The sequence below is a fragment of the Tenrec ecaudatus genome, chromosome 16 (genome assembly GCF_050624435.1).
Source record: "Tenrec ecaudatus isolate mTenEca1 chromosome 16, mTenEca1.hap1, whole genome shotgun sequence".
Classification (NCBI taxonomy): Eukaryota; Metazoa; Chordata; class Mammalia; order Afrosoricida; family Tenrecidae; genus Tenrec; species Tenrec ecaudatus.
The window spans coordinates 20281830-20308016 of NC_134545.1; the positions used below are offsets into that span (position 1 = coordinate 20281830).

Here is a 26187-nt window from a genome sequence, read left to right on the forward strand (position 1 = left end):
CCTGAGCTGCCTGTCTTTTCCCAAGTGCACGTTAGACATGCTCATATCAAACTCAAGAAAAGCCTAAAGGGAGAGAAAAGGCAGGGGGTAGCCCACCATTCATAACCCTGCCCTCAGAAATGACCAGCGATGGCATCTTGGCAGACTTGTTTGGGAGTCTTCCGTCCCCAACTCTGGTCAGCGTTCCCCACCCCTAAGGCCTAGGCCGACACCCCGGTTCAGACTGCCCTGGCACAGGCACTCGAGCCTAGCCACTCCCATGACCTGGGAGAGCACAGGCCGGGGAACACAGGACGCAGAGGCAGGGTTTTTGAATCTGCTTTATTAACACTCAGCTCCGTGGGCCCCCAGGAAGCCCCCGGGGGCATCGCAGAGAAAACTGTGCAGCTGCCTTGAGCACAGATTGGCAAAGCTCGGTGTGTTTGGCAAAGTTGGGGGTGGGGGTTGAAGAGTGGTGAAAAGCCCAGGACCCCCCCCACCCCCGACATTAGTTCCAGAGACAGACAACCCAACCCAACCCACAGCTGGTTCTGCCTGGGCCCACTTATTCTCCCTGGGTTCCATGGGGTGGGTGGGGCCTCCCATGCACTGAAGACAAGGACTGGGGCCACACACCTCGATGAGACTGCTCCCCGAAGGCGATGAGACCTCAGGGCACCCACACAGGGCTGTGCCACCCAATTGGGACATCACCCTTCTTCCAGACCGTGAGAAGGCTGGGCAGGTCTTGCATGGGACTCTGGCCTCCTGATGGTTTTGAACTCACCCACGGGTACCCGGTCCTCTTGGCTCACCCCGGCTGCCTCAGCTCTGGGAATCTGAGGTTCTGGTAAGGACAGAGGCCCCCTTCTCAAGCCTCTGTGCTCCCTAAGAGTTAGCACCTGTGGCTCCATTCTTTCCCACAACTACTGACCTATAAGAACAGACAACAATCTTACATAATTCATTCCCCCCTCCCCCCTGACTCTATCTGTGTGGTCCCCTGAAGTGCAGGCATTCGAGGGGGAACTGCTACAGACTCACTCACTCTGAACGACAGCAAGTAGTCTGTCTGCAGACCCCTGCCAGGCTAGAATGGGCGATGGGGGTATAAGGACAGTCCCCACCGGGGCAGAACAAATCTTCACCATCATCACAAAAGCAAGGGCACTGGGCTGTCCCACTGCCCTTCCCTGCCCCAGGACTGGAACACCACTGGGGCAGCAATAGTCAAAAGCCACAGCGGCGGGCAAAATGGGAGCCAAGAGAACTCCTCACTCAAGGTCGCCTCACAGGGGACAGGCCTGTAGTTGGGGGTTGAGCCACATCCCAAGGTCTGGCCTGGTCCTGGTATGCAGCCACGTGGAACTCAGGCCTCTAGCAGGGGTCCAAGGCCAATCAAGTGCCTGGCTGGACCTAGCTAACAGGACCTGTGCTGAAGGCGTTAGCCCTGGGCTAGGGTGTTCACTGGAAAGGCCTGTTCCAGACAGGAATGAGGGCTACATGCCAGGGGTAGGAAGGACTCCTGAACAACTGGTTCTCCATCCTGAGGGCTGGGCGCAGGCCCCCTTTCGGCCGTCTCCTCTCCAGGGGACCAGCCTCTCTGTCTGGGGGAAGAAGCGCCTTCTGCATGCCTTCTCTGTCTCAACACTCCCAAGCCGCAGGGACATTGCTTTCTGCCTGCCACCCATCGTCTCTCAGGTGGCTTCTAACTCATCCCTGCAAGCACATCCCTTGTCTTCTGTGACCTTCCAAGTCACCCAGTCCCACTGAGTCCTAGGGTGCACTGGCAAACAGGTGAGGGGGGGGGTCGTCACAGCTGATAAAAGGGGGAAGCTGCAGGCTCTGGTGGTCAGGTGTGGGGTGGAGCAGGGCTAAGGCTGCCAGGCCCCAGGGAATATGAAGGACTGTAAGTCAAGCAAAGGGGCCCAGTGGCCCACAGGCTGAACTCTGACCCAGCCACCGGTCTTCTAAGCCATGCTTCTTCCCAAGGAAGTCAACAGTGACATAACATATTCTGGAACATGCTAACCCAGCAGTAGTGGGAGAAACCTTCAAGGACACCCCCCCACCCCAACTTGGCCCCTCAGTTTTGGGTCTAGCGAGTGACTCAAACTGCAAGGCCAAGAGTGGCAAGAGTTGAAGGAGTGGGGCAAGGCCCCCCAAGAAACCCATGATCCCCATCTCCCAGGGCAGGGTGAATGTTCTTGACACTCACTCAAGACTGCACATGTGGGCATCTGGCCATCCTGGCACATGGCAAAGAGGAGAGAGGGACTGGGCCTAACACTGGGCACAGCGCCTGGGGCCCCTGTTGACCCAATGCCCTAAGGACACCCGCTGGAACCCACCACATGGGCAGGTCCAGACCCCCGTCTGGCTTAAGGCACTTCAGTGGCTCGGTCAACACCACCTTTTTGGAAAAAAAAAATTTTGTTTTGATCTTGATTTAGACCAAAAAAAAAAAAAAGTAATAAAAATTAAAAAAAAATTAAATACTAATTCAGTAACACTGCAAAAAAGGTTTCCCCAGAATATAGCAAAACAAAACACAACACAATCAACAAAGCTCCCCCAACGTTAAGTCGTCTGAGAAGCAATAACTGCTAAAGTACTGCTTAAATTATATGGCACGACAACTTGGCACGTCAGCTGGAACACTGCTTCTGAGTTAGACCTGCCTCCGGAGGAGTCCCAGTGGAGGGGGCCCCCAGGCCCGAGACTGTTGAGTGTCCATTTCTCAATGAGGGCAGTGGACCCGCTCTGGGAAACCAGCCCAAATGGCCAACCAGAGGGGGTCTGAGGGTGGGGAGCCCTACCCTGCCAGGGAAAGGACTAGGAGCTGGATGAGGGCAGGACACCCCCACATCACCTTCTCCTCCCAGGTTTCCTGCTGAGACCTTTGGCTATCCCTCCCGTCCCCCACATCTGCTACAAGCACGGTGTGGCTGCCCCCTGCCACCCAAAGGACTCACAGTCCCCCAGCCTGGGGCAGGCACTAAGCAAGGGCTCTGGCAGGGGGCGGGGGATGGGGTGGTAGGAGTGTGGGTGTGCGTTCACATACACAGCCCCGCCCACTCAGTTCCTAAGGCTTCGGAGGGGCAGAGTCACAGGGCAAGGTGGGGAGGGGAGGGCCTGCGCCCCCCACCTTCTCGGCACCATTCAGCTCCGAGGGCTCAGAGTGCACAGCTCCCGCCTCCGGGGGCCCAGCCTTCAGCAGGTCCCGGGGGTCCCTGAGGAAGACCACCAGGACGGTGATGTTGTCTCGGGAGCCCTGCTCCTGGGCAGCGGCCACCAGCTCCTTTGCCACGTGAAGCCCGCTGCCCTGGTGCTGGGCCAGGTGGTTCTGGACAAGGCCCGCGGCATCCTCAGGGGACACGAAGTCGAAGAAGCCGTCGCATGCGAGGAGCAGGTAGTCCTCGGTGCCGGTCAGCTCCCGGGAAGCCGCGTCCGCCTCAGCCGACACGTAAGGCTTCTGGAAGATGTCACCTGGGCAAGGGCGAGGACAGAGCCTGGTGTCGGGCGGGCCCTCGCATGGTCCCGCTGCCTTCCCCTCAAACTGCCAGGTGCACAGAGCCCCGGTCAGAGACCGGTCATGACCACCCCAACTTCACGGGGGCTCGAAGTGAGTGGCCAAACTGCAGGCTTCCCTTGGGGTCCCCGCAGACAGCCTGCTCCCCCGGGGCCAGCACACACCAGCTTGCTGCTCTCCCACAGTGCTCAGAGGAAAGGCCTGGCCATCTCCTTCCCAGAGCTCCGCCCCTCTAAACACTGACGCAGAGCTCTCCCAGTACCTGCGCACGGAGGGTGGAGGTGTGGGGGGGTGCCCGGGGCTGGGGTTGACATGGCAGAAACTGACCAGGGCTGGGGGCGTTTCAGGCATATAAATCATGCCCAGTGGGGCCGGCGTTGATGCCCAGGAGATGGTAGCGGAGCAGCACGCTGTGTGGAACCCGGGACAGGCCCCCTTGGGTGCTCTCACCTCGGGGTGGCGTGTTTGGGTCACTGTCTGCAGCTCAGGTGCGAGGCACCGCCACCGAGCCTGTCTGGGGCCCTCGAAACACCTGCTGTTCTCAGCACCCCCAGGCACCTCTGAGTCTCTGCTTCTCAGGCCTCCCCGAGTTAAGGTGTGGCCGCCCCACCTCCCTTCCCGACTGCTCACCCTGCCCCAGGTCCGCCCCCTCCTCCCCAGCCCTCCACTCAGCAGCCCCAGGGTGGCTGGAAGTTCTCACTGGCCCCCTGGCTCCTGCGTGGTAGTAAGTGGCTGGCACTGCCTACTGGCTGGGGAAGGCATTCCAGGCGGAGCCCTTCCTTGCCCTTCTTGACACAGGGTGTCCAGAGAAAGGAGGGCAGGCGCAGCAAGGGGGCCACACCAGGCCAGCACGGATGGTCTGTCTCCAGAGCTCTGGAGGAAGGAGGTGATCTCGGAGGTGTGCCTGCTGGGCCCTGGGCTAAGAGAACAGGAGGCGGGGGAAGGTGGCTGTTACTTTCCCCCCAAAAGATAAGGGAACCTTCCGTGCCCCCTTCCAATTGTTTTAGTTTGGTAAGAAATAGGAGTGCAAGTGAAAAAGTACTGCATAACACCCGAAAACCTACTGTAATAAAAACATCAAAAGGTGAAGCTATTGTTTCTGGTAATATCGTCCACCTAAGTCCATATCCTTCTGAAGGGGTTTTCATCTCCCTGATTGTCCCCAAGGGGGTCCAGGTGGCCTGTGGTTATGAGTTGGGCTGCGATCTGCCAGATCCACAGTTCAAAACCACCAGCCGCTCCTCTGAGCAGAGACAGGGCCTTCTACTCATGTAAATAGTTAAGAGTTTCGAAAACTCACAGGGGCAGTCCTACCCCGTCCCACAGGGTTGCTATGAGTCGGCGTCGACTGGATGACAGTGGGATTTGGGAGCTCCCTGCACCTCCCCGCAAGGGTGCTTGCTAGGCCTGGAGCTACGAAGGCAGGAGGTTTCTAGGCTCATGCCCACTCCAGATAGAGCCGGTAAGTAGGATCAGGCATTGTTTCCCCTTTTGTGACCGACGGAGTTGCCTCAGCGCGGTGTTTTCAAGGTCTAGCCCAGTGGTAAGAGCTCTGGTGTTAGTTACTATCTTGGAAACTCACACGGGGCAGTTCTGTCCTGCCCTGCATGGTTGCTATAGTCCCCATAGTAGTGAGACACTCTTCTGGCTAAGGGTGGAGTCAACCCTGTTAGTCAACTGGTAGCCTGATGACACATTTTAGGGGGTGGGGCTCTTTGTAAGAGAGTGAAGGATTCTGGGAACTGCCTCTCACTTTACCACTTTAGCTTCCTCCTCCTTGGACGTCACTGGAACTCTGGCCACCAGGGGTGGTCCCATGTGGGCCACTGACCCTGAGAACTGTGGGCACCCTGCCACGCTTCGCCCACCTTGGGTCCACGGGGCTGCACCCCCTGGCCTGTAATCATCTTGCATTCTCCTTCACCCTTCTGCGTTATCGCCTGCAGCAACGTAAGCCTGAAGGGGTCCGGGCTGGCATCAGACTTACGGACTAGAGCTGGCCTGGGCGCAGATGCCTCCTTGGTATATCATCATCCTTGATATCATGCCCTTTCTTGTACCTAGCTGCCAGACAACCTGGGCCCCCCTGAGAATGAGGCTGGGTTGGGAAAGGGGGTCTTGGAAGATGCGCTCAGGAAGCCCCCTGGATTAGGGGAAGCGGTAAACGGTCACTAGGGTCCTTCGGAGGGATGGACGGAGCAGCTCAGTGAACACAGGCGGACAGGGAATCAAAGTGCGACAAGCTCAGGGGGTCAGGCATCACTGGGCGTGGGGGAGGGGACCCTCACAGGGTTCCCTGGACACAACACCTCCAGAGCTGTGGGAGAGGAGGACTTCTGGCTGTTCTTAGCTGCCCCAGTGGCACCGGGACATGAAGCCCTCGGTCTACCACAGGTTCCTCCCAGCTCCCCTCCTCTCGTGTCCCACGCCTCCTCTCACCAATGGCCCTGGAAACCGCCAAGGTCCCGTTGACTCGCCAGCAGTCCATGTGGGACACGAAGCCGCCCAGCGCTTCAATGCGCTCCTTCTCATCCTGTTGGGAGAGAGCTGGAGTCAGGGGTGGCCCCGGCCACAGTCCAGGCTGATACACCAAGTTGGCTTAGAAGACGGAGTCCCAAACCACAGCAAGGGAGGGACAGAGGTGCACCGCAGGTACAGATTCTTAAAACACAGTGAGACATGATGACCTAGGTGTCATTCAGTTCGAAGCAAACTCGCAGCCATCGAGTTGGTGCTGACTCATGGTGACCATACAGGACAGGGTAGACCTGCCCCTGGGGGTGTCCAGGACTGTAACTCTTCATGGGAGTGGAGAGCCCCATCTTTCTCCCGAGGAGCGGCTGGTGGTTTCAAACCGCAGACCTTTTGGATCACAGCCCAATGCACCAGGGCTCCTATATACAAGAAAGTACGTATCTTCAAGCCCCTCACCAGCATGCGAGCGCAGTACGGTGAAGGATGGCTGATGAAGAGGAGATAGGTGCCTCTGGCGAAGAGTATTAGCACAGGTAAGTGGGAGTGGCCGGAACAGAGACAAGGGGTGGGGGGTTAGGGTACGGGGAGGGGGGCATGGGCATTTCTCAATCAACCCCTGGAGAAGGACATCCTGTGTGGTAAAGTGGAGGGGCAGCAGTTGAGGAAGGCCCTCCAGGAGATGGACGGACACCGTGGCTGCAGCAATGGGCTCAGGCACAGGAAGGGTGGTGAGGAGGGTGCGGGACCGGGCAGGGTTTTGCTCTGCTGGGCATGGGGTTGCCAGGTGCCAGAATCGACTCCATGGCACCTAACGATGATGACGACAACAAGGAACTGTTGCTGCCCGACCCCAGGAAATGAAGGCACTGGACGGCTCTGCGAGGTGGAGCCAGGTGAGGATCCTGAATCCTCTGGGCAGTCCCACCAGGGGTCCCGCCTCTCCCCAACTGCCTGGATGTAGCTGGCTGCTCCTGTGCACTCCAACTTCTTTTACTCGGCTGCCCTGGGCCGTACGGAGTGCCTGGGTTATCATGACTTGGTGAGCTCTGGGGTACTGGCTGGTGCCAGCCTCTTATTTTGCCTGCCCCAGCGGCTCATCTTCAGCGGGGCTTCTGGCCTTGTGTACCGTGTGAGGCCCAGGCCGGCCTGCGCGCTGCCCAGTGAGGGGATGTTCAAGGATGGAGTGGGGGTGGGGACCTTACCTGTCGCTCAGGCCTGTGGGCATCCATCAGCTTCACGACCTGTCCCTGCTGCACCAGGATGACCTGGGAGTCCCCGAGCCAGGCGATGTGCAGGGTGCCCCCGGCAATGAGGGCGCACACGCCCGTGGTGCCGCTCTGCAGCCGCTGCAGGGAGAGAAGGGGGCAAGGCTGAGGGCACCTGTCTGCCTGCACAGCGGGGGAGCCCAGCACGAGCCCATTCATGTCTTCAGGGTGGGTCACTCTGACCTGGGAGGATGCTCCCCACTCAGCCAACCTTGTGAGACTGGCTGAGAAAGGTCTGGTGGGCGGAGGCCTCTCTGAGACACGAGCCACCCACTATTGCCCCCAGACCCTCTAGGTCAGCGGTTCTCAACCTTTGGGTCACGACTCCTTTGGGGGTCGAACAACCCTTTCATAGGGGTCGCTCGATTCATCACAGTACCAAAATGACAGTGATGAAGTAGCAATGAAAATAATGTTATGGTGGGGGGTCACCACCACATGAGGAACTGCATGAAAGGGTCGCGGCTTGAGGAAGGTGGAGAACACTGGTCTAGAATAATGTGGTGGCTTAAACCACCAGCCGCTCTGTGGGAGGAAGATGAAGCCTACTGATTCTGTAAAGACTGACAGACTGCTCTGTGTCAGAACTGACTTGGCCCAAGTGGGTTTGTTTTGGAGCCTTGGTGGCACACTGGATAAAGCGTCCAGTTGCCAGCCAAAGATCCCTCCCCTGACCCATGGGAGGAAGTCGGGCTGTCTGCTCCTGTACTGGTCACCAGGCCCAGTAGCCCCATGGGGAGCAGCTCTACCCTGTCCTGCAGGGTCACTGGGACTTGGAGTGGACTTGATGGCAGTGGGTTTTTAAAAATAAATCTAAAGCTATAGGCACGCGTGGACTTCTGAAAGTTTGTAAAAAAACTGCTTTATTTTTCTAAAACATTTTCCCATCGACTTCTGGAAGCCTCTTTGTGTAATACATACTTCCTGTGATTTCCCCGAATTCTTCAAGCCAATTGCCAGACCCAAAGGAGAAAGGGGGTCTGGCAGGTGAAAGCAGGGGTGTCCTGGAGCCTGTGAGATCTGCTCAGCCCTTGGGGGACAGAGTGGGCCGCGTGGGCGGCGGGTGCCGGGGAAGAAGAGAGAGTAGTGGGAAAGTGGAGGCTGCTCCGGGCCAGAAAGTCACGCACAAGATCTCAAACCCTTGGAGATGCAAGAAACTAGCTTGCAGTGTCAGAAAGCTGATGGGTGGCCCACAGGGCCGGCCGGCAAGGGGGTGGGAGGAAGCCTTTGGATGTGATGGTGACGCCCAGGATCAGGACTACAGTGATAAGGGTGTCTGAGTATAGACTTTGGTGAAACCTCATCAAATAGCAAATCAAATCATGCATGGTGAAGTACACCAAGCTCACTGCCATCAGGTCGGTGCTGACTCGCAGGGACCTTGCACACGGTTCTAAGACTGCCTCACCTTTCTCCCTGGGAACAGCTGGGTAAATTTGAACTGCTGACCCTGTGGTGAAGAGCCCAGTGCCTAACCCACAGCACCAGGAGGGCTCTTATATTTTATATGTACGGCTTGTTAAGTGCCGATCCAAGGAAAAGAAAGACAAAATGCTAAGCAAAATCAAGCGTCTGCCTCAGAGAACTATGGCTCTAGTCCAGGGCACCCTCCGTCACTTCCGGGGGGTGCTGGTGGCCAGTTGGGGAGGGTTGTGGGGCACGGCGTCACCTTCTGACCCCAAATTCAACCAAACACAACTGCCATCCAGTTGATTCACAGCGACCCTACAGGACAGGGTAGACTTGCCCTTGTGGGTTTCTGAGACTGACTCTTTATGGGGGTAGAAGGTGCTCCCAGCTCCTCCCTGACCCCCTGGTCCTCCCATCGAGGCCACCTGACTGTGCCTGTCTGTTGGGCTCAGGGTGTATGTATGACAGTCATGCCCCCTTCCCTCAAGGCATGGGCTGTTCCAGTTGTGGTGATTCTATCAGCTCAGACAGCCCCTGAGGCTCGGCGTCAGCTGGAGAGAATGAGGAAGATACTGGTATCTGTCTCATGGGGTTACTGGGAGGGACCTTGCAGTTCTGGAGGGGAGGGGTGCTCAGAATTCCTGAGGAGAAAACTCTCCTGGGACACTGGAGCTAGCAGAGGCCAGCCTGCCTTGTCCCCACAACCTGTGCAGCTTCTGGAGGCAGGCGGGCACAGGCTGGGGTGGGTGGAATGTGCTGTGCTGTGTCCCTGTTGACCGCTCTTCTCTGACGTTTCTTGCTCCCGTGGCGCAGTGGGCTACAAGTTAGGCTGTTCAACACATGCTCGGGGTGCCGAACCCACCGGCTGCTCCTTGAAGACAGAGGGGGCTATCTGGTTCCACAACGACTTACGGCCTCTGTAGAAGTCACCACATAAGGAGCCCCGTGGCAGAGTGGTTATACGTGGGCTGCTAATGGAAGGTCAGCAGTTCGAAACCACCAGCTGCCCTGTGGCAGAAAGAGGAGGCTTCTACTCCTGGAGAGCGTTCCAGTCTCAGAAACCCACGGGGGCAGTTCCACCCAGTCTAGCAGGGTTGCTGTGCGTCGGAATTGACCTGATGGCATTGAGTTATATATGGGTCCACCAACCCGGAGGTCAGCAATTTGAAGTCAACAGCCCCTTCTGGTGTGGGACAAAAAAAAAGAGACTGTCCCCCAGCTCGTCTCCCCCAAATATATGTCAGACCTAGGGCATTGCTTGCAACGAATGGTAAATGATTCACAAGTTATCTCCCTAAAGGCACCAGCCATACAGAGCAAGCAGATCTTATTGTCTGTCCCATTGTAGGTGGGGCTCAATCCCTACTGTTAGGGACAGTGGATTGCTTCCCCTGAAAGCTTAGACGAAATCAAGTCTCCAGCTCAAGGGCAATCAAGGTTAGGCCGCCACCATGAATCTAGATCTGCCCATCTTGTCACATGCGTACCCTTAATTCCTCCTCTTCCTGTAGCAGGTACACCCCTAGATCATCCCCCTCCCATTACTGTATTACCTATTACTGTATTGCCCATTACTGTACAATCCCTTCTGCGACGTATGTATTTACCTGTAATCAGGGGGCTTGCATGCCCCCAAAGGATATATAAGCCTTGGTTAGAAATAAATCTCTCTTCTCTCCTGTCGTCCGCCTGCGCTGGTGAGATCATGGTCGTCGAGGAAGTGGGTGAGCATGCTACCATGAAATGTGTCTGACCCCTTTATTTTACTTTCCTATCTTCCATGACTACTGTAATCTTTATATATCTTAACCATACAATTGCGCCGATCGGGCCCGTGATATAGTTGTGTGAGGGGCTGGTTTCTCCCACATTCTGGGGAGAAGGCAGATGCCATCTGCTCCAGTGAAGAAGGGCAGCCTCGGAAACCCCGTGGGTGGGAACGGCCTGGCGGGCACTGGCTTGGTTTGGCTGTCCTGCCTGGGCATGGCTCTTACCTCTCGCTTGGCTCTCCTGAGGAACATCTCATCGGTGAGCCGGAACGCTTCCCTGAGGGTCCCTGCAGGGTCCGTGGCCAGCCCTAGCTGGCGGGCAGCATTGGTGTGTACGTGCACTGAGGCGAACTTTGCCGCGTCCACCCCTCCGTGACCATCGAACACGGCAAAGTAGGCACGGTCCACAGAGTCCTGTGGGGGGCCGGGTGGGATGGGGGAGGATGACAACAAGGCAGTGAGATTCCCCAACTTCCCGGTCTCACCTGTCCTGTGCCAGGCTAGTTCTGAATATGCATCTGGGAAGTGCTGATGGGCAAGGCTGGGAGAATCATCTTGGTTTTGGGAATCGGGGGAGTTGGAGGAGCCTGGGGTAAGACAGTCATTGGCCCCAAGGGTTGGGGGCAGGTGCCGTGGGCCAATGGATGGACAGTGGGGCCCACAATCACCTGTTGGGTGAAAGTGGTACCCCAGAGCCCTTCCTGAGTAACAGACAGCTGCCTGGGCCCCACTGGTGCTGTCCTGCCACCCTTCTAGTACTTGTGTTCCCAGCCCAACTAGCCCCAGGCCCAGGAGGGGACACTCACCGTGAGGCCAAAAAGCTGGTTGAACGCCAGCAGCGCCACATGCCGGTCCTCCATTTTGCGGCGTGTGTTCCGGATGGCGTGGGCAGAGACCAGCCATGGTTGCTGGGGCGTCCTGGCCGTTGGGGGCACCTCCTCTTGCCATGAACTGCATACGCTCCAGAGATGGGTGAAGAGGCTCCGTGCCAGGCTCCGGGCATCCAGTACTGCCGAGCATGGCAGAGGGGCAGTCAATGCAAGCTCAGGCTGCCACCCCAATGCCCCTTCCCCTTGTGATGGCCCAGGCACGTAAAACCCCACGTTGGGTGACATGTGCCGAGAGCCTGGATGGTGTCCCCCCCCCCTCCAAAATGTGTGTTGGATTCCTGACCCCTAGCCCTGCGGATTTGACCTTCTTTGGGAATAGGGGTCTTAAGTTAACGAGGCTGTGCTCTAAACCAAGCCGCTTCTCAGCACAGAGACAAGGAGAGGCGGGTTTCAGGAAGTAAGGAACTCGGGGCTACAGCTGCTGAAAAGAGACAAGAGATTGTCCTTGGGTCCACAGGGTAGAGAGCCTTCCTGATTCCAGCCCCTGGGAGAAAAGGCTCCTCTGTTCTTCAACGCCTCCCCCTTGTGGTCATGCTGTTACAGCCGCACTCAGAGTCTCCAGCCCAACCCTAAGCCACTGCTAATGAGCCCATCCTGACTCACTGCTGACTGACTATATATATACATATACATGCATACAGCAGCGGTTCTCAGCTTTCCTACTGCCGCGCCCCTTCAGTACAGTTCCTCAGGTGGTGGTGACCCCCCCCCCCCCCCCGCCATGAAATTATTTTCGTTGCTACTTCATCAGTCATTTTGCTACTGTTAGGAATCATCATGTAAATATCTGAGATGCAGGATGTATCTCCATTGTGACAAATGGAACAGAATGAAAGCACAGTGATTCACCACGAAAACCATATGCAATTTTGTATTGTGAAATATTGATTTCTAATGACAAACACATGAAATTTTGTCTGGAAGCCTGGTGTAGCGTGGGTAACAGTGTTACTATACCCACAGTAAGCTACATTGCTACATGTTGCGACAGTACGCTTAAAAAGCCAACGTCAGTGGGAAGGGTGAGATAGCTTCTTTCTCACCAGATCAGCTTATCTGCATGTGGGCGGACCCGCTTGGAGCTGGACAGAGGAGCGGTGTCTCGGTTCCTAAGACCACTGGAAATACGTGTTTTATTAAAAATTTTTTAAAAATTAATTAATTAATTGGAAACATGTGTTGTCAACAACAACAAAAAGGAAATAATGTTTTCTGATGGTCTTAGGCGGCCACTGTGAAAGGGTCATTTGACCCCTAAGGGGGTCTCGACCCACAGATTGAGAACCGCTGCTCTAAAGGGTTTCAGAGGTTGTCGATATTTATAGGAACAGGTAGCCTTACATTTCTCCCGAGCCGCAGCTTGTGGGCGTAACCCACCAAACTGGAGGGTCCCTTAGGAACGAATAAGCCAAACTCACTGCCATCGACCCCCCATTAAACGCACCGCACACTGAAACTCGGCGCCATAGTGTCAATGCCGACTCACGGCGATCATAGAGCCAGGGCGGTTTCCCCACTCTGACTTTGAACAGGGGAAGAAAAGCTCATCTTCCTCCCAGGGAGAGGCTGGTGGTTTCAAATGGACCTCGCAGCAGTTAGCGGGCCACTCTGTAACCATGATGCCACCAGGCCTCCTCAGGAGCCAGCAGGAAATACAAAATGAATGAGCACAAATGCAGATAAAAAATATAAACAGGCCCATAATAGAAGTGGCGATGGAAGACATCATAAACTCCTGGCAAAAAGAACGCCCAGAACCAGATGGTTTCAACAGGGAAGTTTGTCTAAAAACATTCAGCGAAGAGGTGACATCATTCTACCCAGACCCTTCCAAAACAGAGAAGAGGATGGAAACTCCCTGACTCACTTGCATGAGTCAGTATCACCCGGACTTCAAAGCCAGGTTAAAAAATTTTAAAAAATCACACCAATACCCTTCATGACCCTAGGTACTAAACACTCTCAACAGAATTCGAGTGAACAAAATTCAACGTTAAGAAAATGATACACCACGATCAAGTAGGAGTCACACATCAGGAAGGCAAGGGAGGTTCAACCACACAAAATTAATTGGTGCAATCTATCACAGAAATAAGACAGTGGGAGACATTGGACAGTGTAAGACATGACAAAATAATAATAATTTATAAATTATCAAGGGTTCACGAGGAAAGAGGGGGCTGGGATGGAGGGGAAAAAATGAGGAGCTGATACCAAGGACTCAAGTAGAAAGAAAATGTTTTGAGAATGATGATGGCAACAAATGTACAAATGTGCTTGACACAATGCATTGTGGTAAGAGTTGCATGGGCCCCCAATAAAATGATTTTTTTAAAAAAGGAGATAAATAAACACTATATAGAACTTATTAGAAGGTACTAAGAAACAACTTTTGAAGAAAAGTCAACCAGGAAAATATCAAGTTGGCCAACTCTGTAGGCCTTTGTCCTACTTTATTAGCCAATTGAAATAAAGTGGATGTTGCAATTAATAAAGAAACAAAAAACAAAGAAACAAGACAGTGGGATCGAACCTCACCATCATCAACACGGATGAGAAAGACACTCGATGAAATTCTACAGGAACAGAAGGAGCATTTGTCAACATAACTGAATGCACGCATGCAAAATCAATTGCTAACGTTATTCTAGAAGGAGAAGGCTTGAGATCCCCATCTTTGAGCATCCGAACAAGACGACAATGCCCACCATGACTGCTTTTATTCAGGAGCGTGCTGGAAGTCCTAGCCACGGCAGTAAGGCAATAACAACAGTAATTCATAATAAGAGGCTCTAATGCAGAAGAAAAGCCTTGTTCCTGTCCATGGATGACATGAGCTTACACGTGTTGTTGGTGGGGCCATCAAGTTGCCTCTGTCTCATAAGTGATCCTGTGGACAACAGAACGAAACACAACCCGACCCCGCGCCACCCTCCCAATTCTTGCTAAGCTTGAGTGCAAGGTTGCAGCCGCTGTGTCCATCCATCTTCTGGAGGGCCTTCCTCTTTGGGCTGTACCTTTACTGTACCAAGTGTGATCTGACAACCTCAGAACGTCTGCAAGGATGATTCGTGTCCTAACAGAAGAACTCAGTAGTGTTGCTGGGTACAGAGCCAGCGCGCAAAAATCATTCGGGATCCTTCAAAAACGGGGAAAATTCTACAGAGGAAATCAAGATATCAACACCGTTTTTTTTTTTTCAACACCGTTTTTAACAGCCTCTAAGAGGATAAAATATCTTGGCAGAAATCTAGCCAAGATGTAAAAGATTTATACGACGACAACTATAAAATAGTACTACGAGCCTAAAGGAGACCTGTCGAACGAGGTGGACATGCTGTGCTCATGGAGAGACTTAATATTATGACCATGCCTTATTCCCCAGAGTAATCCTGAACTAATATGAAGCAATTCTGAGCCAGATTTGTGGTGAAGTGAAGACGTGTGGCTCCTCGATGGGTCTTTCTGTAACTCCCGCCAAATGAGTGGATGGGACCACGCAAATACAACTGGGGAAGAGCTGCCTCCTCAACCTTGCTAGTGGACGAGGAGGGCCTTCTTCACTGCCAATGTGGTATGCTTCCAAATGAGAAGAGGCAGTTGGAACATCCATTAATCATGAACGTGTGGAATGTCTGAAGTATGAATTGAGAAAAATCGGAAATCGAGAAAAATGACATGAAACTCAAAGGGTGATATCTTAGTAATGAATGAGCCGAACTGGACGGGCACTGGGCATTTTGAACCAGACAATCACACGGTCTGCTCTGTTGGGAAGGACAGATTGAAGAGGAATGCATCTTAGTTCATCTGTCGTGAAGTGCAAAGCTGTCAGTGATGGGGAAGCTGTCCATATGCTTACAAGGGAAACCAGGTAATATGGCCCTGGTGCAAATGTGTACACTGACCACTAAAGCCAGCGATGGAGAGAGTGAAGATCTCTGCCAAGGTCTGCAGTCCGAAGTTGATCAAACACACAATCAAAATGCATTGCTAATTACTGGTGACTGGGAAGTGAAAGAAGGAAGCAGAGAGGATCAGTGGTTGGAAAAACACGGCCCTGGTGACAGAACCATGGCAAGCCCGTTATACTTGTGCCACACCAATGACTCATGCACTAGTGGCAAATGCCTTTTGCCCACAACACAAATGGTAACTACCCACGTGTACTGCACGGGGCAGGGTGTTGCGGGGCGATGTCCTGGGCGTTGAGAGGACAGGAAGGGATCAAAGGCAAAAAAGAAAAAACCGGATGCAGGAATGAGTCAGAAACCACAGAGAATTACAAGAAGAAAAGATGGAGAAAGAGCTGAACAGATGATTCCAAGGGCGGCTCAAGAAGACAGAGCATTACAGCGAAACGTGCTAAGACCCAGGATCGGATCAAGAAAAGGATCCCACTCTGCATGCTGGAGAAGACATGGAACATGGATTGAAGGATACGGCTCTCTTGTAGGGTTGCTATGAGCCGGCATGGATTTGTGGGGTGTATATAGAAGCGCCTCCAACCCCTTGCAGTCTCAAAACCTGGACGGGGCAGGTCTTCAGGAGCTCTCCCCTGGAAAGGCAGGCTCTGTGTGCTCATCAGACACAGCAGCAGCAGCCCCTGACTTGTGGCTGTGGATTTTCTCTTCTAAGGCCGTGCTAACCGAATCTCGGATTACCACAGCATGATACAGGGTTTTCAGGGCTGCAGATTTTTTTAGGGGAGCAGATTGTCTCTCCCTTCTCCCGTGGATCAACTGGTGGTTTTGAACCAACAACCTTGTGGTTAGCAGCCCGATGCTTATCCCACAGTGAGTGCCAGCCACTAGGGTTCCTTTTCTGGTTCCAGAAGGCCAGTCATCAGCCCAAAGTGCAGTTCTCCACTCGGTCAGCAGGCGGCCTGCCTCTCACTTCCTGCCTGCGCTGGCAGAGCAACCAGCCTAAGGGATGTGTGTGTGTGTGTGTGTTGCATGTGGTGTGTGTGTGTAACTTGGCGTCTCCCTTTGTGGAGCTGTCAGGAGGGAGCTTGCTGGTTCTGCGGAGAACAATGGCTGCCTGTCGCCAAGGCCAGCAGCTGCCCACCGGCTCTAGAAAGCCCTGGAGACAGCAATGCAGTGTGCGCTGCACTGCGGTGACAAGGGAGGGAAATGGCCCTGCCATCCATCGCAGCCCCAGGCTTCCATAGGGTCCTGGGCCTCAGCCACCACCTTCCACCTCGCTCCAGGTTAGCCACGCGACACCATGCCCACTCTCGCGGCGAGTTGAGACAGACACCTGTCTATCAGTCAGGAACGGAGAAGACCCACTAAGGGGCTTTGTCCAGGTACCTGGAGGCCCGGTCAGGGGGATTCTTTCAGCTGGGAAAGGCGCCGAAGCCCGAGGCCTGCATCCTATGATACCCTCGAAAGTGGGTGCAGCCCGGGACCAGGGCACTTGCAGTTCTGGGTGAGCGCTGGGCCCTGATTCTGCCTCTCTGTCCCTGAAGTGTGTGTGTCCTGAGCTGTCCCTGTGGGGCCATCGGTACAGGCTGGTTCTGCACAGGCCCCCTCCCTCCAGACTTCCTTTGCTCGCTGCACTTCCAGCAGGAACCCCAACAGCGTCCTGGTCGCCACTGAGCAAACCTGGCTCCCAGCACCCACCCTGCTATGGAGGGGAGAAGGCCATCAATTTGCAGCAGCTGTGTGTGGGGAAGCAGGTCGTCAGCCCCTTTTCCTGGTGTTCAGGAACCTGTGGCCGCTCAGCGAGCAGCCATTTCACAGCACCTGGGGGGGGGGGCCCTCAAGGAGCCCTGGTGCTGTCATCATTACATGTTAGGCTGCAATCTGCAAGGTCAGCAGTTCGAAACCATCAGCAGCTCCTTGGGACAAAGATGAGGCTTTCTCCTCTCGTCAAGAGGGACAGTCTTAGGAACCCACAGGGGGCAGTTCTGCTGAGTCCTACACGGACTAAGTCCAGTTCTGACTATGAGTCAGTACTGCCTCCATGGTAGTTGAGTTTGGTTGTTGCTTTTTGGTCTGGGGACTCCTAATGAACCAACGCTTTCGTCAAACACAAAGAAAAGCCCCACGACTTTATGAGGCAATCTGACAGGCAAGTGGCCGCTTGGTTGGAGCTCCTGGTTTTTCCTGGCTGTGAGCACTAGCAGTGCCACCGCTGCCCAGGCCAGCCTGCCCACCGGGAACCGCACCCAGGGCAGCGCTGACCGCCTCTGCCTCGAGGTCCCTGGGGGCCATAAGATGTGTGTCCCAAATTCTGGCAGCTGTTCTACCCATGCCTCACCGCCAAGCCTTGGGCAGGAGGACCTCGGCGGCGGTGCTCACCACGGGGATGCCGACTGGTGTGCCCGCGTGTGGCATTCCCCAGGTGGTCTGCAGCATGAGCTCCCTGGTGCTCGGGCTGGGCTGTGCCATGCTGGCTGCACGGTTGGCGTGCTCAGATCAACCCGGCCCCCCATCTGCAGCCCAAGACCAGATCAGGTCAGTGCTGACAGTCCCATCCACCCAACCTGGGGCCACCTGAGTGGTGGGGGCAGTGGGGGGGGGGCGGGGGTTGACACTCACAGGTCACAGGTGACTTGTCCTCTTCCTCTCCACCGTCCTCATGCTCAGTCACTGGCGGTTTCTCAAACTCTGAGAGGTCTGTCTGCAGCAGCTGAGAGACGGCTGCGTGGGTCAGGGCAGAGGCCAGTGCGGGTGGCATGCTCCTGGGGATGGACGTGGGATGGGATCACCAGAGCTTCTCCCAGAGACCCGTGCCCCCTCTCCCCTCCAGAGGTGGGAAGCTGGCCTGCGCTGCATGTATACCCACACGACTGTCCAGGGGCCTAGCCGGCTGGCACAACAGGGGCACCTGTGCACAGCCCACCGGAGTAGGGCGTGGTGGTGTGCCAGTTTGGGGAGGGTGGTATGTGAGGTGGGGATCACAAAGTCACATGAGCTGTGGCCACGGCCAGGGAGGGGTCGATGATGCCAAAAAACCACTGCCATCGAGTCAGTTCTGAATAAGGCGACGCTGTGGGATAGAGAGCATGGTCTTTGTGGGGTTTCAAGAATGTAACTCTTTCCGGGAAAGGAAGACCGCCTGAAATACCATCTGGTCACTGTGTGTCCAGGGAGGGATGGGGAATGCTTAGGGACCTGGGGCTCAGGACCATCGTCTTGGGGGACCCCAAGGTCAATGAGTGTAAAGTAGTCCACATCACAATGTTCTTACAAGCTACTCCAAGGAGTAGCCACTGGGGCCTTACAAGCTCACGATGGGCCAGTTAAGGTGCGACCACTGGTCTCTCCCTGCCCAGACATCGCGGAGAAAAACCAAGCCACACAGAAGAGAACTGGTCCACAGGGCCACTGGGCAGCAGAACCACTGACTCCGTGACCTGGAGACCAGAAGCACTAGATGGTGCCCGGCTACCACTGGGATCACAATAGAGGATCTTGGACAGAGTGGGAGATCAAAAGAGCCGAATGTGCTCAGGAAGAGGGCAGGGAGGATTAGGAAAGGGGGATGAATGGAAACGGGAAGTACTGGGAGGAAGTGGGGAAGAAGCTGCTGGTTACTTCACAGAGGGCTATCCATGTCAGGGAACAAAATGTGTCTGAACTGTGGGATGGAGAACGGACTTTCTGTTCACTTCCATCCAATTCACAACAAAATGTTACAAGCAACACAGGCAGCAGCGTAGCACCCAGAGACTGGGGGTGGGGGCAAGAGGGACCCCTGGGGCACCAAGGAGGTGGGAGAGGTTCCAGAAGTCGGGGAAGGGGCTGGAGGGGGATTGGGGGACCTCAGGGGCTTGTGGGGAAGAGGGGAGTCCTGTGGACTTACAAAATATGGGGAGCTGGGGTGTGGTGAGAGGGGAGGGCCTGGGGCTCAGGGTGTGGCATTTTAAAGGGCACTCATGCCCTAGGGGCGTAGTGGTTCTGCTTTAGGTTGTGATTCGAAAGGTCAGCAGGTTAAAACCACTCTGTAGGAGGAAAATGAGACCTTCTACTCGTGTAGAAAGTTACAGCCTCCCTCGTGGAATGATCACCTACGATCAGGGTGCTACAGCAAGGTGAGGTGCAGAAAGCAGATGGTGCCCGACTATCAATCGGAATAGTTTCTGGGGTCTTTAAAGGCTTAAATTCCAACAAGCAGCCCTCTAAGCGAGGAGCCAACCAAGTCCACATGGAAGAAGCTCACCAGCTTGGGTGATCCAAAGGCGACAATAACAAAATTCAAATGTGACAAAGGGAAAAGTCTAAGAGCCCCAAAACCTATTTATAGAAGGTTACGGAAGGCAGCGGGAGCCCCAAACCCATCTGCAGAGTGCCTAGTCAGATCAAGTCACTGGCAGGTTCCCTCTAGCCACAGGCCAGGGTCTCGAACAGCCTTCCTACCCAACGGAGAGCACTGTAATCACGATAATACTGGCTTGAGGTGGGTACTTGGTCCATTGACCTCCCTCTTGACCCAGTCTGAAATTGTTCTAGGTGCAGATAGTCCTTGCTTGCTCCATGACAAAATTTCCTCCCTGGCCTTTTAATCCAGACAATGCTCTTTTCTTTCGTACTCGTTATTTATATTTTTATCTCTGTATTATTATTATTAATTATTATTTATCCTCACCACTTTATTCTGTTTTTATCGTGTCTTGTTTCCGTTCGGTTTTTGAGCCTGCGAAGCACAGAAGGACCATGGCGAGGGCTTAGAGGGAGGACTGGGCGATAAGGAGGGTGAGGGGCGGGGGGAGCAAACACTGCTTGTGGGAAGGGGGAGAGCACTAGAGCGGATGGTAATTCCATAACTCATTGTAAAAGCGATTTAACCACGTGAGGGGGCAGGGTGGGGAGAACATATTCTAGAATTGATTTGTTGTGCTGACTACACAACTCTTGTTGAGATGATTGAATTATTGGATTGCGTGATACATGGATTAAGTGCCAATCAAACTGTTGCCAAAAAATAAAAGAGTTGCAGCCTCTGGGCTTCACGGGGGCAGTTCTACTCTGTCCTATTGGGTCGCTACGGGTCGGTTGGTGGCTGCGTTTTTTGGCCTCGAGAGGAGGAGGGACCTCGGGGAACTGGTGGGTGATGGTGACAGGAGGGCAGAGTCAGGGGACAGGCAGTGAGGCCCAGCTGGACGGCTTAATCAGCCAACCAGAGAGGGAGGGAAGGACAGCAGGACCGCCGAGGGTGCCGTGATGGGCTGGACAGGAGATGGAAGGGGGTAGAAATGAGGCGGCCAGGAACACGGCCACCCAGATGAGGCCTAGTCATTGCTTCAGCTGTGTCTGCCAGGCCACGGGGTGGAAAGCTCAGTGGCTGTGTGGCCCTCTGTCATTCTGCGCTGTGTGTGTGTGTGGGGGGGGGAGAAAAGCTGAAGGGGGCAGAGTCCTGCAAGAGTTAGTGCCGAGAGGGGAGACATCACTGGTTAAGGGGGGATGGAGGGTCAATCCCCGCTGTGGCTGAGAAGGGGTCCGTGGGCAGGGCTGCTGGGAATTGTAAGACAATGGTGCCCCAGCATAGCCCCCTATCATCCAGAGCCTGCTGGATGTCTGCCTCCCCCAGAAGTCTTCCCCCCTGTTCCACTGGGTGCCCTACAGCCACCTCCCGCAGGGCATCCTTCGCTCCCGTGCCTGCCCCTGCCAGTGCCCAGAGCTGACGAGGAAGCTCCCAACGGCCCAGAAGGGCCAGGGGATGTTCTCTGGGCCGGTGCTCTTGGTGGCTAGTCTGGTGGTCTGAGGAATCCACCCTGATAGGTCAGTGCTTTTTTCAAAATGAGGAAGGGGCCTGCTGAGTGGAGCTCCTGGGCCTGTCTTTGAAAAACCACCAGCCAGGACAGGAGCGGTTGGCTGTCTTTCCACAACCTCCTGTTCGCCACCCCCCTCCCCCCCGAACCCAACGGGCGTTTCCTGTTGGGAGTCCGGGAGGGGATGCCTGCCCCTGTGAGCTCAGCTTCCTGCCGCTGCTGTCAGCTTGGTTTCTGGTGGCAGGCCCTAACAATGGTGGCTGAGGGCCATCTGCATCCTGCGCCACCCCAGGATACCCCACCCCTCTCGTGTCACTTCATCTGCACCCTGGGGGAGCCCCAGCCATCCCCCATAGGGATCCCTGAGACCTTGAGTCAATGTGGACCTGTGAGCAAAGCCCATGGACCCAAGGGCTTGTCCTGCCTGGGGACCCTGAGCCCCGTGAGGAGAATCCAGGGCCTGAACCAGGGCTCTGACCTCTGGACATTTCCAGAACATCCCAGTTATCATCTGACAAGTCTGAGAAGCAGGACCCCAGGGCCCCCTGGACCCATGAGGGAGTATGAGACAGACAGGCAGACAGAGGTATGCATGTGACCACCTGCCAGGCTCCGAGGGTCACCACGTGGATGAAGAACCACGAACACAAGGAGGAGCAGATCCCACTGAGTAGCAGCTGACTGGGAGGCTGGACAAGCACTATAGTCCAGGGCTTTTGAGTGGACTTCCAAAACATTTCTAATTCCCCGAGGTCCAGGGAGCTGTGTATCTCATGGAGTAGGGCACAGTGTACAGGCATGCCACCCTGTTGGCACAACAGCTGTGACCTTCTGGGCTCAGGCCTAAGCTCTGTCTGGCTCCTTGCAGCTGCTCCAAGGACCAGGCCCACCACCCTCAAGTCTGCTTTGTACCCTGCACGTCTAGAAAGACACCACCTTCGTAGCCCAGGCCACCCCCCTCCTTGCCCACCTCCCACCTGCACTAGGAGGCAATGTCCCAGGCGCCTCCTGCGCCCACCCACCAGTGTGGTGCCCTGCTGGGTGGGGGTGCCCCGTGGGCGGCTTCCTCTGCTTGGCCCTGATCCAGACTTCGCCCTGGTCCCACCATAGCATCCCTCACTGCCAAAAGGCCCTGATCCAGACTTCGCCCTGGTCCCACCATAGCATCCCTCACTGCCAAAGAACCCTCAGAGCCTTCAGACCGCCCCGCAGCGCAAATCTTGGCATCACCGAGGGGCCAGTCAGAAAGAAGAAGACGTAGAAGAAGGGGCCCTGAAAATGCCTTGCCCAGCCACCTCATTAGAGTGGTGGGCAGGCATGGAGGGGACACTGACAAGGAAGCTCAGTTTGGGGGCCCTGAGGGCCGATCACAGGGGTCGGCCCGGTGGGAGAGGCAGAAGGCCTGGCCATGTCACAGCGGAAGGGGGCTTGCAGAGGGTCTTAAAGGTGAGGCTTGGAATTGGGGTCCAAGTGTACCCCCTGTAGCTGTGTGGGAGCCTTTGCCGTCATCCTGCTCATGGAGGGGTAACATCTGAGAAGCAAGTGAGGGGCACAGCTAGTCCAGGCCTCCCCCCAAAACAGCCAGGGGCTGCATCACCCCTCTGCTTCCTCGTCTGTAAGCTAAGGGGGCTTGCACCTCCTTGATGTAGTAGCATGGCCCAACCCTGGGGAGCCAGAGACTGCAGCCACAGCCCAGAGAGGCCCACCTCCCTTCCCAGGGATGAGCTCGCCTACCTGCTGCCCAGGAAGCTCAGCGCCAGCTCAGCCAGCTCACCCTGCACCTCCTCATGGCTCAGGACTGCACACGGGGCCTTCCACGGCAGGGGGGTCTCTGGACCCGGAGGGGCCGGGAAGTCCCGCAGGAAGCCATCCAGGAAGACTTGGGCCTCTTCAGCAGGGCTGGCTCTTGGGCTGCCTTCTTTCGGGGCACCAGAGGCCATCCTGAGGGCATCCCGGGGGCTGATGCTGGGGGGCGTCCAGCCAGTCTTGCTCTAGGGAGAAACATGAGAGTCAGCCGACACTGACCACTGCTATCGCATCTGGCTCTCCCAGTCTCTCTGCTACACTCCCCTCCCCTCTGGAGCAGATGCACATGCCAGGCCTCAGGGCCCTGTTACTGGTTCAGTCGGCTCAGGGATGGTGGTGGTGTATGTGTGTGTGGGGGTGGGGTGTGTGTCAGGATGACCGTGGGGGTGGGTGGTCTTCAAGATGAGGACATGGTGTCAGCAAGATACTTGTTAGAGTTCTGGGACGGGTCCAGGAGAAAGCGAGAGACCTGAGTAGAGAGCAGCAGGGAGGGCCCACGAGAGCAGGTTGCGATGTTAAGCTGAGTGGGGGGTGGGCAGGCAGTTGAGGGGCCTGGGTCCACATGGCTCTGGTCTCAGGGTGGGTCGGAGAGGCACACCCAGAACAGTGGGAATACACCCAGGACCTGGCCAAGTCGGCTCTATCCTCCCTGATGGACAGAGCAAGCTTCGTGCTGGACCCAGCTGGGAGACACCAAGGGGCTGGCAGGGCTGCTTCCAGGCTGTGGGCCCACCGCTCAGCTCCTGACTTGAGCTATTCCGTTCCTGTATCCTTAGAGACATAGAGGGCTTTGCTGCTACGCCCTGATATCCTGAGACACTAAAACCTAGAACAAGTACTCCTATCTCACAGGTGAGAGGTTCGGAAAGGGAGATGGTGGTGGTGGTAGGGAGGATCGTGAGCTGGGGGCCTCTGTACTCTGCTCCCTCCACTCCTACAAGTCGGACTCCCGAACTTACCCACGCTCCATACTGTAGGCCGAGTCTTCAAGCTCCATACTGTAACCTCCACCCTGGGGGCCCACGCTGTCCTGGTGCTAGCCAACCCTCCTGGTCCATGGGCTGGAATGCAGGGCCCACTGGGTTCTCTCACCCACCACTCTCCAGCTCCAGCCCCAGCTCATCTCCCTCTACCCACCCATCTCTCATACGCTGGCTGCACCCTTCTACCCCACCCCAGCGAGGTCCCCTCCTAGCATGCTGGCGAGAACTTCCAACCGTGTCCTTCAAAGTTGTGTGTTCGAGCCCTAGCCTCTACACCTGTGGGTGTGACCCGGCAGGTAACTGGGCATCTTTATGTTTACACAGCCATGCTAGTGTGGGGGCACGCCTTCCCTCCTGAGTGATGTGAGGCGCAGTAGCGCCCGTGGACTGCCTGAAGAAGGAAATCAGTCTTGGACAAAGTCCTGCTAGAAGGCTCCTTAGAGGCAAGGATGGCAAGACTTCATCTTTATGTACGTTGGGCAGATCAGGAGCAACCAGTTCCTGGAGGACCATCCAGGAGAGAGAGAGGAAGGCCCCTGATGAGATGGGTGGACACAGCGGCTGCAACAATGGGCTCAAACATCACAATTGTGAAGACGGTACAGGACTGGGCGATGTTTCATTCTCCTGTACGTAGTCAGGATGGCTAAGGTATGTTGGGGTTTGAGAAGCTGAGGTAAGGGTTGGCGCCCCCAGAGCTCGCTCTCTCTCTCACACACACACACACACTTTCTCTCTCTCTCCAGAGTACTCAGGGATGCCATTTTCAAAGCAGCAGCTAAAATACCGGGGGGTGGGGGTGGGGTTGCTTCTAAAACTGTGGTGTAAAGGAACCAAAAGATCATGGAATTTATCCCCCAACTCTTTGAAGCCCCTTCATAGCCCAGGGATGAGGCAGGTCTTAGCACCAGGCCTGGCCACAGGTGCTCTCTCACAGGAGAGATAGACAAAGGAACTTTTGGATAAGCGTGCAGCGTTCCAAGTGGCATTCCTTGTGTCCACCTCATCCAACCATGCTGACTAGTACTTGCAGTCACATTTCTGGAACAGATGTCTAAGTACCCCCCCAAACACCATTGGTCACATACTACTCCCATCGAGTCGATGCTGACTCACAGTGACCCTAGAGGGCAGGGACAACTGCTCCTGTGAGTTTCAGAGCCTCTGATTCTTCACCGGAGTACAAAGCCCCGTCTTTCTCCCACGGGGCAGCTAGTAGTTTGGAACCGCTGACCTTGAAGTTAGCAGCCCAACTTGGAACCGCTATGTTCTCTGGGCTCAAGATCCCAGGTTGGAGATGGCGAATGAAGCCAGGATGCTGCGTGGTTCCAGCTGTTCCCAGGTGAATGTGCTCTGGCTGTTAATGAGGCTCCCCGCCAGGCGCCAAAGAAGAAAGGCCTGGCGATCTGCGTTTGAGAGATTGGCTGCTGCAAACACCGCAGAGGGATCACAGTTCTGCAGACCCAGGCACAGACAAGAGTCAGAGTTGACTGTCAGGCTACTGGAATCGGTGACTGTCATTTCCACCTCCGCTTAGAGAGGAAAGGAGGGGTTAGGACAATGGGCGGAAAGGTCAGAAGTAGCTGGAGATAGGCCCAGAGTGGGCCTGCCTGGTGGGCCACCCCTGGGAATTCAACAAGGTGGGGGGGGGGGGCACGGCACAGCCCACCATCATTAACCGAGAGAACATGAAGAGGGGCCATCTCTCCCTTCCACATAAGTGAAGAGTCACACAGCAGGGGTGGGGACCCTGGTTCAGGGTGGCCCTCTATCTTACAAACCTTCCCTTGAACTAAAACACATGCCTTGTATATACTTGGGGGGCTGGCGAGGGGGGGGGCAGAGCTCGGGTCGGAGTGTGGACCGCTAAAGGTGCAGGAGCTAGTGCAGCTTGGGACTCCCGGCAGCAGGCCCTGGCCAGCCAGAGGCTCCTAGGGCGAGGGGACCCCGGGGCAGATGAGGCGCCCCGCATTTCGATCGCCCCGTATTCGGTCTCCTGACGCTCACTTCCCGCTTCACCCTGGGCTCGGTCACGCCGCCTGCGAACTGGCTCTGCGAACCCCACTTCTGCGACCCTGGCTCTCCAGCCCCTCAATTTCCCGCCTGGAGCCCCTCCCCTTCTGCCGCTGCTCAGCCCCCCGTCCCTGCCTAAAACCACTGGGAGCTCCGTCTGAGCCTCTTTGTCTCTCTATTCCGACACATGCGGAGTCCTCAGGCACACAAAGCGCCCTGGGTCCTCACCCCGGCCCTTCAGCGACCTAGTTCCGCCCAGGTGTCCGCACCCAGAGTCCTGGCCTCACCTGTGCTCCGCGCCACGAGTCGCTCCGTCGGCCCCGCCCACTTCCCGTCCGATCGCTGCG

General features: G+C 55.7%; 1 protein-coding gene across 1 annotated transcript; it reads right to left on the reverse strand.

Annotated features, from left to right (window-relative positions):
• Positions 1-307: 307 nt before the first annotated feature.
• On the reverse strand, positions 308-26187 carry PPM1F (protein phosphatase, Mg2+/Mn2+ dependent 1F). Its single transcript, XM_075533569.1, has 8 exons — positions 26128-26187; positions 22773-23029; positions 17866-18008; positions 11237-11439; positions 10656-10844; positions 7189-7332; positions 5951-6044; positions 308-3468 (listed from the first exon to the last, which is right to left on the reverse strand). Exons 2-8 carry the CDS (start codon positions 22976-22978, stop codon positions 3065-3067), a joined length of 1383 nt encoding a protein of 460 aa, XP_075389684.1. The 5' UTR covers positions 22979-23029; positions 26128-26187; the 3' UTR covers positions 308-3064.

Bases quoted from the DNA above. Each gene is read 5' to 3' on its own strand.
- PPM1F (XM_075533569.1), bottom strand. From the start codon at position 22,978: ATGGCCTCTGGTGCCCCGAAAGAAGGCAGCCCAAGAGCCAGCCCTGCT. The intron at 18,009-22,772 runs GTAGGCGAGCTC...GTCCATCCCCAG, and splicing joins CTGAGCTTCCTGGGCAGCAG to GAGCATGCCACCCGCACTGG. The intron at 11,440-17,865 runs GTGAGTGTCAAC...CATGCTCGGCAG, and splicing joins GGACAAGTCACCTGTGACCT to TACTGGATGCCCGGAGCCTG.